Raw genomic sequence first — 12,305 nt, 5'->3', positions numbered from 1 at the left:
CGGGGCCCGGCGTGGTTTTGGAGGGAAAAGGCGGGGAAGCGCCGCGCCGCCTCGCAGCGGCCCCGGGGGAACGTCGAGGGCCCCGCCGTGTCCGCCCCGCTCCGCACGCCGTGCCCGCCCGCGGCTGCCCCGCGGCCTCAGGGCCCGGCCCACGCGTGGGGCCTACAGGGTCCCGCCGGCTCCCCTCAGGGGAGACCCGCCGGTGGAGGGGCGGGAGCGGGGTCGGGCCTGCCGGGCCCGCCGGGGCTTAGGAAGGGAGGTTAGGGCCCGGGAGGGGGATCTCCGCCTCCTGCGGCAGCCCCTTTGTCATGGAAGCGTGCTGCCATTCAGGGCCGGGCTGCCCGGGAGGAATACACAACCCGGGAGGGCTCGGTGTCTGTCCCCCGCCGGCGGGGACAGCCGGGGTCACACCGGGTCCCGGGAGCACCCACCGCATCTACTGCATCAGCCCTTCGTGCTCCAACACCGGGGCTCAAAGCGCACCTCTGCACCCTGAGGTGAGCCCCCCGCCAGCTCGGAGTACGCTGTGCGATGGGATTTACCATCAACCGACATACTTTCATGTTTTTTACAGCACATAACTGCTTTTTCGTTACAAAGATTCGGTGTGAAATACTTTTCTTAGGGGGAAATGCAAGAGAATTCATTTTATTTATTAAAATTCTATTTATTTATTAATTTTCTTATTTTATTGCCCCCAGCTCTGGGGGGCCCCAACATCAGAGGGACGTGGACCTGTTGGAGCAGGGCCAGAGGAAGCCATGGAGATGCTGGGAGGGCTGGAGCCCCTCTGCTGCGAGGACAGGCTGAGAGAGTTGGGGGGGTTCAGCCTGGAGAAGAGAAGGCTCCATGGAGACCTTAGAGCCCCTTCCAGTCCCTAAAGGGGCTCCAGGAAAGCTGGGGAGGGACTCTGGATGAGGGAGGGGAGCCATAGGAGGAGGGGGAAGGGTTTGACACTGAAAGAGGGGAGATGGAGATGAGATCTGGGGAAGAACTTCTTTGCTGTGAGGGTGGTGAGAGCCTGGCCCAGGTTGCCCAGAGAAGCTGTGGCTGCCCCATCCCTGGAGGGGTTCAAGGCCAGGTTGGATGGGGCTTGGAGCAACCTGGTCTGGTGGGAGGTGTCCCTGCCCAGGGCAGGGGGTTTGGAACTGGATGGGCTTTAAGGTCCCTTCCAACACCAACCATGCTGTGATTCTAGTCTATGATTTTCCAATGGTCAGTACTGATTTCATTACCACCAGCACTTTTCCCTGTACTAGTCAACAGATATAAAGACCATGCACAACTCATTCAAAGTCCAGGGAAGGTTTGGGGTTCCTTGACTTTAAATTCCCTAGAAACCCCAAATTACTCATTTTGTTTAGAAAGGCAGCTGCTTTTGCCGTGGAAAAATAAAATGTATTCCACAGTCGATTAAAATGGCAGCTTCTGCCGTAGCAAGTTCCTTTTGCTTTGCACATGAATCTTCAGAGTGACTCATTCCTCAGTTTTATTAAAAACTACTTTAAAACTTTTTTTTTATATGGTGGGTTATCTGAGAAGACTGGTTTGACAACACAAATATGGTCAGCTTTTACCTAATTACAGGAGTAATTTGAGTTCATTTAATGCCTTGCTCGAGCTTAATTTGTCTCCTTTGGAATGACTGCCATTTTTCTGATCAATTCAGATGTGCCCCGTCCTTCGTGCAAGTCAATACTCATGAAAATCAAGCTGATGGGGGAAGAAAGAGGGGCATTCAGAGCGACTGCCGGCCCACGTAGCCAGCCCCAAAATACCCTCTGGGAATTAATGAGCCATAAGGAGGAAGGCGTATTAACAAACCACCACATCAAGGAATTCTTTTCTTTCTCCTCTTAGCTGGGTATATTGGATTAAAAGCCGCTACAACTGACTCAGGGATGCGAAAGTTTTGCCTGCTCACATCCCGCTTGTGGGTCAGTGCGACTCCCATAATTGAGACAGGAGGATGTTTCGGTGAAAAGGATCTAATTTGTTTTGCTGGCAGCGCAGGGCAGTCCGCCCTTTATACACCACCACCCCCCCCCCCCATTACCCACAGCGAGACTGGTTCCAGTTTGAACTCATGAACCCCCTTTGTTGGGGCTGTCGAGACAGGAAAACAACAACAACAACAGCGACTACACAAGCAAGGTCAAACTTTTATTTCCAACTTTTGCACTAGTGCATTAGTTACTGATTGATAGGGAGAAAACCTCCCGGCAGCTTCTTCTCTAAGTAACATGATAATACTGCACCTTCACAGTCATCAGAACCCTGTCTCTAAAATACTTCTGCGTAACTGCAAGCAATTTAAAAAAAAAAAAAAAAAAGGCAAAGTTTTGATATTGTTGACTTATTTCCGATTTCATGCTTTCAAATTCTACTGCAGTAAAAAATTTTCCAGCTATGTGGACCCATAGTGTGCTGTCATCAGCATCCAAAATGCACCCTTAAACTGCTGGTGGTTTTGAGTCCCATAACCACAAATTGAAATTATAGGAATGAGGAACACTACCACCACCACCACGTGGAAGAGTGAAATAGGTACCTTAAAGAGAGAAATAGTTGGCCCAGGGTCACACAAAGGTACCAAGTCAAAGCAGGCACCGGAGGGAAAATCTTCACTTGATGAAACACCTTTGTTTCCAAACCAGGTCATTCCTGATGAAGGCACCAGTGAAGAAGCATCATAATAAAGGCGAGGCTTTTTCTGATTCAGATTTGGAAAATCGAGTTTTTATCGGTCTGCGTGAACAAGACTTATCTTTGTTTAAAATGTTTCTGAGAAACTGCTTCATTCAAGTTGCCTTTTTCCTTTCAGTTCTTTTAAAAAACAAGAATTACCGCCACCAGCACGAGCTGGGCACGACCCATTTCACCCCCTCCTGGCCCAGAAAGAGCCTGTTGAGACGGGGCTTTTGAGTCAGTTTGTTTTACCAGGACTCAATCAAGGGTTGTTTTTTTTTTAATTATTTCAGTTTGCTTTTTTAAGCACCTCGTGTGGCGCAGAGCAAGCTCTGAAACAACACACACACACCTGCAGAGTGAAGTCGTTTTCCTGCCTGGTGGGGGTTTTATACCCATCTCAGCAACGACTCGGGCTGGGGTTTTGACACTTGTCTCCTGTGTCTATGAAGATGTTAACAAACAGCGGGGAAAAAAAAACCGCAGGGCACACACCGGTACCGGAAACCACTGGGAAGAACAGAAATTATGTATAAGAGAAGAAAAACCTCCCAAGACCTTCCTTTGGCTTTTTGTTTCATTCCGAGAGGCACTTATGAAAAAAAAAACAACCAGAGGTCCAGAAGAAGAGGTCCAGACACCGGAGAGGCACTGGGACACACAAAAGGTAGAAAGATACTTTTCCTGCGAGATGCGTGGCCCGGCCGCGAGGCCATGGAAAGAGGAATTAAGGCATTTTCCTTTCAGTGCCAAGCTCTTACTGAGCGGGGTACTTTGTTGGTCCTGGGCAGAGATTTCCAGCCCCTGCCTCGGTTTCTCCATCCATAAGGAGATCCAACACTTGACCTCCTTGCTGGAAGGCTTTGAGGGGCACATCCAGAAATCAATAAATAACACATGAATCTTAACGGTTTCGTGACAGATCCTTAAAAAAATTAGATCCTTCTCCCCATGTTCCATGAAGAACTAGAAATATTTATAGGATTAAAAAAATTTTTCTTTAACACAATGTTTAGGAAGTAAAATTCAACAAGACAGTTCAATTTTCTCACTAACCAGTTCTGCACGTCTCACGTGTTTCTACAGTGACTCCAAATGCACAGAAAAGGGGATATTTAAGCATTTATAAAACCAAATTTGGCAATGTATTTGCACAAGAGAATCCTAGCCCAGACATTTTAGCTTTTTAATTTAAAAAGTGGAACACAACACTTGTTCTAAATTTCGTAGCCCTTCCTGTTTACTTATCAATCCTTCCCAACTCCAGGGAATGACAGCTCAGAATTTGTTGTGCTCAGTGAAGGCGATCCGTTCCCGTTCTTACCACCTTCTCCCTCCACCTTGTATAACGGGAGAGAAGGCAGCCAGAAGGAAGACTTTGCCAGAGAACGGCAGTCCTAATTCAGCAGGAATCAGGACAAACCAATTTATAGCCCCGTTTTCGAATTAAACTGCTCGAGGAGGGAAAAATGTCGTTGAAGACTTGTTCAAATCCTAAACCACGGGCGAGAGAATCCCATAGCGCAGCAGCTTATATAAAACACACGCAACGCTATGTAACTCCAGCCCGAGAGCGAGCTTCCTATTAACTCTTCTGAGATAATTACCTCGTGTGCTTTCGCCCCTTCGTCGTTGCTGTTGTTGGCAGGAACCGTTCTCAACAAGCAGCACCTGGGGAAAGCGGGCATCGAAAGGCAAGCGGAGAGCGGTTCTTTTCATGTCCTTTTGTCCTCAAAGCCCTCTCCTCCGCGTCCCCCCTGGTACCACCCAAACCCGTGGGGGGGCTCTCCGAGCCCGGCTTTCCCGCACCATCCCCAAACTCACCCACCGCCTCGGGATCATTGTGGGAAGGCAATTCACGGGCAATTGCAAAGCTATTGGAGATGGGAGGACACGGGGTGCTCTAAAAGTGAAAAGGACCGGTTGTTCTGTCCTACAAAGGAGTTTACAACCTATTGCTCATTCGGCTCCCTAATGACGCGGCAGCGGAACAGAATACGTGGGGTTGTGCTAGAGAGAGGGGGGGTGAGAAGGAACTAACAGAAGGTAAATGGGCAATTCTTGACAAAAATTTGAGGTCTTTGCTGTCAAGCCCCCCAGCCAGCATACAGGAAAGCAAGGGCTGTGCCACACCACGTCTCAAATCCACAGCAGTGATTTTAGAGGTCTGGGTAGGTGGGACATCTCACTAATCCACCGCTGGATTCACACGGTCAGGACAGGGAGCGGCAATGGTGAGGTGTGCCGGTCTCTCCGGGACGTGTCAGCAGAGGTCTGGAGCTCCATGAAAAACACGTCCTTCATCTAGAAGGACACAGACCACGGGTTTGCTGTAATCCCACACGGGGAATCCACAGGTGCAGAGAGATCAACCGGTCGGACGCCGCCTGCCTCCACGGGAAGTCGCTGCTTTGGGCCGGTGCCTCTGTGCGTGGTGGGTGCAGGCGGTGGGGAAGAAACGTGCAACAACATCAAAAATAGACCTTCGACATCCTTCGCCCTGCCTGAGACGGGCCATCACCTGTCAGAGGATGAAGTGCTCAAAATTTAACAAAAAAAATAATGAATCCAAGCCCTGTGCTTGAACACGGACTGTGCCACATCGCTGCAGCGGAGCTCCCGGTTGCTGCTACGCTGGGAGAAAGAGGAATCTTCTCACTCCTCTCTTCTTTCCGCTCTTCACTCCAAGTCGTTGCAGCAACGCTCTGCTGAGATCGAATACGGGCTAAACACAAGACAGTTCATCATCACGTAAAAAAAAAAAAAACCAAAAAAACAACCCAAAAACCAGTAACAGCCAGTTTAGGAAAAAAAATGGTAATAATAATAATAATAAAAAAAGGCCATCGCTGCAGCAGGTGTAGTCAGTGCATCTAACAGCAAGCCCAGCCTGGCGGGGATGTCTCTTTGATGTTGATGTAATCCCCACTCCCAGCAGCAGAGGAGCTTCCATCGCCGGTGGATGAGGACATCATCTTTTCAATCAGGACCCTGGAAGACAAACACATGTGAGTTTGTTTAGCGTTTGTTTTGTTTTTTTTTTTAAACAAGCAGCATTGGGCCACACAGTTTTTCAGCAGGACAAAAAAGAAATAGCAGTTCACTCTAGAAGGACACAGAACTCCTGAACTTTAAAGAATCAGGTTGAGGAACCCCAGAGCTCTGCCAACAGCAGCATCAGGAGACTCCACAGTGACCAGTAACCATCAACACCTCCTGCGACCACCTCACCTCGGTCCAGTTTAGGACTGGGACACAGCAACCGGCTGCTGGGGTAAAAACTGCCCATCCTCAACATCAACCGTGAATCCCCAGTCCAAGACTTTCCAGAAAAGGCCAAATTCTCCATCAAAGGACTGATGCGCAACAAAAGAGTTTCTAATGTCTTTGCAGAAGAAATCCCATCCTCCTGGTAGAGGCCAGAAAAAGCATCCCTGGTGTTGTTCAAAGAATTTCTGTTTCCAAAAACATGTCAGAGCTCAACCAACGGGAGAAAAACTTCTGACCTTTTCGGAGTTTCCCTTCGGGAGATTCACTTGCATGTTATTGCCACTATTTGTCACTCACTGACAGCATCTCCCCTCACCCCAAAGATGGGCCGTGTCTGGAAGAGAGAATTAACTCCGAGATGTGTCACCGTCACCGTGCCTACCTCATGGACTCGTTAATATTCTTGTTATCCTTGACAGACGTCTCCACCCAACCAGAAAAGCCATTTTCTTTGCTGAACCGATCCACTTCGTCTCTTGTCACTGCCCACGGGGAAAGGTCGCACTGTAAAGCAAGAATCGGGTCATTTTAAGTTTAGCCTTTTAATTTTTAAGCTGGGAGGGGGATTTTTTCCCCCCCACCCCAGCCATTTACTGCCTGGGTGCAGGAGGGCAGCAGGCAGGAGGCTCAGCCCTTCACATCTCCCAGATGATGAGCTGATAGAGAGTTCTCAGGGCACGGTTCTTACTGGGATGTTGCAAACAGCAATACATTTATCTCATCTGAGATGCTGCCACACCTCAGCCAAGCACGCCTGGAATGGAGGTTCAGCCAGCACAGGACGAGAAACCCTTGTCACCCATCCAAAACCTGGCCGGCCCCTCGCCGCGTCCCCGGTGCGGTGACACCAAGGCAGCCGCGCTGATGCCCAGGGGACACAGGACGAGGCAGAAGCTGCCCCACAAGAGCAGAGCTTGTACCGGGGTGGCTGCAGCACGTACACTCGCTCAGATTCCCCCAATGCCGGAAAAACAGACACCTTAAAACAGGTATTGGGGGAAAGAGCGTTATTCGTGGAGAAATGGGGGAAAAAAGCCACCCTCCTGCCCACCCACCACGTTTTGTGAGTCATCTCCAGTTTTAGGCTCTCTCAATCTGAGGCAAGTCTCAAACCGCACCTGGAAGGGGCTGCTGAGCCAACGCTGGCACATGAAGAGCATAAAGGTAGCTTTTAAATGAAAGAAAAATAAATCTTTAAAAGACAGCAACCCATCTACAGGGTGAAACCTGACCCTGCATCCAAACGAAAAGTAACTCCCTCCGGCTCCTCCGAACAGAAACTTTACCTGCAGCGTCATCCCCGACCTTCCCGGGCTACTGCAAGTTAGAGAATGAAAAAGAAAAGCTTTATAATCCTGGGGCTACAGAGCTCGAGCTCCGACAGCACAGACAAGGCACCGCAATCCCAGTTGGGAATGTCTCCTTGGTGCCACCCACGCGTCGAGTCCTACCGGTGTCCTGCTAAGGACAATCCTTGCTAGAGAAAGAGAATTCAAGAAGAGTTAAGGAAAGGATTAAAAAGGCCACAGGCGATGGGACAACTCTGGGCAAGGCTTAGCGCTGAAGGGATCTCCTTCCAGTTTGAAATCCCGTGGACACACACGGACAAACGCACGGACCCAGGGAGCCCCTCTGGAGCTGCTCACCTTGTTCGCCAGCAGCAGGCACGGGACGGGGCTCCCGTCGGGCAGCAGGAGTTTGCTGTCCAGATCCTGCTTCCACTTCTGGCTGTTGGTGAACGTGCTGACGTTGGTGACATCAAACATGATGACACAGGCTGACGCCTCCCGGTAGTACAGCCGGGTCATGGATGTGAAGCGTTCCTGTCCTGTGGGGTCAAAAGGGAAAAAATAAATAACCCCCCACCCCAGAGTCACCATTTTTAGATTTGTTCATGCAAATAACATGTTTATCACGGTACACCATTTTCTCGGCTGACATTAACAATCTCCACCTAAATAATGGGGAAATACGGGCATCGAGATGCGTCCTGCTGGGGTACCTCAGGATGCAGCCACAGAACTGGGACAAACTGGGCAGCTCTAAATCCTGACCCAGACACTCAGATGTCCCAGAAATACCTGCGCTATTCCCGGTGTAACCATTTAAATTTAGTGTCCCCGACCACACGTTCACCCCATCCCGAGCAGAGTCCCGCCAGCAGCAGGGTGGCCTGGCCACCGCCACCAGCAGGAACTGTGCCACCAGCGTGGCCTGGTGCCGTTGCGGGGACAGTGTCCCAGCCTGGGCTGTTTGGGGAGGAAAAATCAGTACTAACAGAAACCGTCACAACTTGCATCCGCTGTGTCTGCTGCTTACACCCCACGGCCTGCCTCTGCTACCAAAACCTGCACCCACCATCCAGCTGGGTGGTTTGATGGCACCCGTGTGGATGGGGACACACCACGGAGCCTTCTCATCGCATCCCACGGGGGAAGGAGCAGGGGGAAAACCGGGATTTCTGACACTGGAGGGATTTCACCGTGGGCTCCCCTGCAGCCCCGTAGCTTCTCGCTCTGAAGCCATCGAGATCTGAGCACTTTGAGTCACCTCAAACCTTCTTGCCCAGTGGGCAAAACCTTGCCCAGTGACAGGACAAGAGGAAATGGGCACAAACCTGAATATAAGAAGTTCCACCTAAACATGAGGAGGAACTTCTTTGCTGTGAGGGTGGCAGAGCCCTGGAAGAGGCTGCCCAGGGAGGTGGTGGAGTCTCCATCTCTGGAGACATTCAAACCCACCTGGACACGTTCCTGTGGGACCTGCTCTGGGTGGTCCTGTTCTGGCAGGGGGGTTGGACTAGATGATCTCCAGAGGTCCCTTCCAACCCCATGTGATTCTGTGTCATTCTGGCTGTCCCCGCAGCTCTCCGAGGCGGGAGGCCACGCGGCAGGGACTGTGGGTGCCTGTGTCCCCGGCTACTTGGGGCACGGCCAGAGCACCGTGGCCACCCCTCTGCTTTCCAAACCTTAAACGCCTTTTCGGGGCCGAAACTGAAATCAGTTTCTTGCTGCAACCCTCTTGCTGCAAACTTCTCCTTCCTCTTCTCTTTATAAGGATTCCAGACGTGCGCCTCTGAGCAGCGAAACTGGAGGAAACCACAGCCCCGTTTTCCTCCCCCCTCTAGATCCAGAGGTGCCATTTTCGAGACGCTGCTGCTCCGGCCTGTCCTGGCCCTGCTGCCGCCGGGGACACGCGGGAACCACATCTGTCTGTGGGAATGGGTGCTCCTCGCTCCCCTTCATCACATCTAATGCTGTTCCCCAGAGCCTGCCCCGCTCCCGGCCACCTCAGGGTCACTCACGGTCACCTTCACAGAATCTCCACAGAATCTTCTTCATGGTTGGAAGGGTCCTTTGAGATCATCGAGTCCAACCATACACACAAAAAAAACCCCAAACCCCACAATCTCGGGCGCTAGAGCATGCCCTGAAGTGCCACGTCTACACCTTTCTTAAATACCTTCAGGGATGGCGACTCCACCGCCTCCCTGGGCAGGCTGTTCCAGGGCCTGACCACCCTCTCAGTAAAGTAATTCTTCCTGATATCTAACCTAAACCTCCCCTGCCCCAACTCCACACCATTTCCTCTGCTCCTGTCATTCTCCCCTTGGGAGAAGAGGCCAACACTGAGTTCTCTACACCCTCCTTTCAGGGAGCTGTAGAGGGCAATGAGGTCTCCCCTCAGCCTCCTCTTCTCCAAACTAAACATGCCCAGTTCCCTCAGCCTCTCCTCGTGTGACTTGTTCTCCAGACCCCTCACCAGCTTGGTGGCTCTCCTCTGGACACGCTCCAGCCTCTTCCCACGATGGCTCCCGAGGGATCCACCGGCTCCGCTCGCAACTCCCCATCCCCGCTCCCGACCCCGGCAGCACGAGGCCAGCGGAGCTGCTCCAGGCTCAGACCCAAGGATCAAGCCAGAAATTACGATTTTAATAGAAAACTCGGAGCTGAGAAGTGCCACATCCAGCTGCAAATCAGCCCCTTTCCCCGTTCGCTCTGTTCTGGCTTTGAAATCGAAGAAGAAAAAAGGCTCAATAGGGTTTCTCAGCTGCGCTGCTGTGCTCTCTGCAGACAGGCTTTGATTGAATATTTAAATTACTACTGCAAATTAGGGACAGCACGGCAACCCAGCGCAGTCCTGCCCCTTGGATCCACAGGCTTTTAGGACTTATTTTTATAGCAGACTCCTACTGAAAGAAAGACGGGGAAAAAAGAAAAAGGGCCAAGCCATTGAGAGCTTTAAATTCTGCTCCTGAGCAGCTTCGCGTGAACATACCTGCGATGTCCCAGAGCTGAAGTCGTACCGTCTCCGATTCCGACCACTGGACCACCTTCAGAGCAAAATCCACTAGAGAATCCCCCAAACCAAGGAAAGGAAACCTAATTAGTGGCATTCTGCACCGTGGGGCTTGTTCCTCCGCAGCCTCTCACCGTTTCCCAGCAGAGCCCCCAGCATCTCGTCCCTCCCCGGGATGGGACTCTGGGCTTGTCCCTTCCTCAACTTCAGATTAGAGAGTTAATTAACACAAGGACGGAGCGGCGTTCCTCCCCGTCTGGCAGAGCCCACCCTGGCCGCTCGGCAGTTCTTTGGGAAGGAGGGCAGGAAGGTGGAATTTCTCCAGCAAACGCAGCGCTGGGTGAACCCCGCTCCCCCAGATCACGGGGCTTTTCAGAATCCTGGCCCCCAGGGGTCTGTAACCATCCCGTGCACAACTCCCCACTGGCAGCAGGGAGCTCGGACACCCCTTCCTCATCCCTGGAGCCGGAACGCCCGCACCAGTGACACTAACCGAGAGCTAGGGAAGCAGAAATTAAAGTGGTCAGGAGAGTAAGAATTCCTCCTGCATGTAACCCTGAATAACCACGGGGAAACAAAAGATACTGGAAACCTTATTGCATTGACTCTAAATGCCAGGAAAATGCTGGATTTGCTGCTGCTGCCCGTCTCTGCGCTGCCCGAACCGTCCAGCCACCGGTACGTGGGGCTCCGTGTCCCCCTCACCCAGCACCTTCTGCCCCCCACATGCCCTGGAGGAGCAGAAAGGGAAACGCTGCCTTTTCCCCTGATTACAATGCGTCAGGTTTTCACTGCGGGGGGGAAAACTGTCCCGCCAGGCCGGTCCCCCTGCTCAAACAGGGCTGGAACTCACCGAAACCAGGAATTCATTAAAAAAGAAGTAGTAAAAGGGAAAAGAAAACCATCTGGAGCTCTTACTGCTGGGAGAGACAGTGCGGGCACAGCCCAAGCGCCCTGCCCGGTGGGAAGTGGCTTTTCAGCATCTATCCCCCCCCCCAATTCCTGAATAAGAAGATTTAAATGGCCGTGCTCTGCCCCCCCACTATTTTGGGTCCTCAAGGAGATTTGCTGAGTAAAGCCCTGGCGCCCCCCGCTCCTTGTAGGTTATTCATTCACACTGATGTTAAACAAAGAGTAACCGACCCCGTGCAATCTCCTGCCCAGCCTCCTTGCTCCCAAACTGTTTTCTCCCCCAACATCCCCCCCCCCGGGCTCCGCCGAGGCTCCAGCGGGGGTTTCCTGCTGTTAAATAAATGTGAAAATAACGCTGTTCTTGGCTTTTCCAGGAAGAGCTGGGGCTGGGACCTCAGACTCTCCAGGTTAAAGCTCCTGGAGGCGGCTGTTCCCAGGGGAGGAGGGTTTGGGGCGCCCCGAGCCTGTCACGGAGAGGGACCGAAGCCACCGGTTTGTCCCCCACCAGGGGCTGGGAGCGCAGCGGGAGCCGCAAAACCCATCAACCGCCCACGGGCGCCGGTTCCTTTCACAAACTCTCCCTTCCGCGTCCGCAGGGCAGGAGAGGGGCGAGTTCCCATCAGAACCCAGGGGCGAGGGGACCTTAACAGGGATAAAAGCAGTAGTTCCGGGGGGGATGGGGGTGGGGGTGGTGTTTAAGCCGCTGGAGACCCCCCCCGGAGGAGCCGGACTCACCGCCCACCGTGGACTTGTAGTGCCGGTTGAAGCTGTCGTTGGCGTAGCGCTGCACCAGAGAGGTCTTCCCCACCGTGGCGTCCCCCACCACCAGCACCTTGAACATGCGATCGCGCTGCCCCATCCCGGCCCCGGCCCCGGCCCCGGCCCCGGCCCGGTCATGTGAGGGTCAGGTGGAGGCAGCGGCGGAACCGCTGAGGGCAACGGGGCTGCCGGGACCTGTAGTCCGCGCTGCCGGGACCTGCCCTGCGCCCCCGGGGTCTGCCCCCTGCATCCCCGGGATCTGCCCCCTACACCCCCGGATCCTGCACCCCCGGGATCTGCCCCCTGCGCCCCCGGGGTCTGCCCCCTGCACCCCCGGGATCTGCCCCCTGCATCCCCGGATCCTGCACCCCCGGGAT

General features: G+C 52.9%; 1 protein-coding gene across 2 annotated transcripts; it reads right to left on the bottom strand.

Moving 5' to 3' along the window:
- Nucleotides 1-2,143: 2,143 nt before the first annotated feature.
- RAB29 (RAB29, member RAS oncogene family) lies at nucleotides 2,144-12,037 on the bottom strand. Of its 2 annotated transcripts, XM_074163311.1 has the most exons (5): nucleotides 11,905-12,037; nucleotides 10,237-10,308; nucleotides 7,605-7,786; nucleotides 6,341-6,462; nucleotides 2,144-5,679 (listed from the first exon to the last, which is right to left on the bottom strand). In XM_074163311.1, the coding sequence occupies exons 1-5, from the start codon at nucleotides 12,026-12,028 to the stop codon at nucleotides 5,562-5,564; spliced, it is 618 nt and encodes a 205-aa protein (XP_074019412.1). In that variant the 5' UTR covers nucleotides 12,029-12,037; the 3' UTR covers nucleotides 2,144-5,561. The 2 variants fall into 2 exon arrangements, with proteins under 2 accessions (XP_074019412.1, XP_074019413.1); XM_074163312.1 differs by lacking the exon at nucleotides 10,237-10,308 and having other exon boundaries at nucleotides 2,145-5,679; nucleotides 11,905-12,028.
- Nucleotides 12,038-12,305: the final 268 nt, after the last annotated feature.

This window comes from Numenius arquata, chromosome 24 (genome assembly GCF_964106895.1).
Source record: "Numenius arquata chromosome 24, bNumArq3.hap1.1, whole genome shotgun sequence".
Taxonomy (NCBI): domain Eukaryota; kingdom Metazoa; phylum Chordata; class Aves; order Charadriiformes; family Scolopacidae; genus Numenius; species Numenius arquata.
Note: the sequence above shows the minus strand (reverse complement) of the source record. Positions and strands in the feature narration are given on the sequence as shown.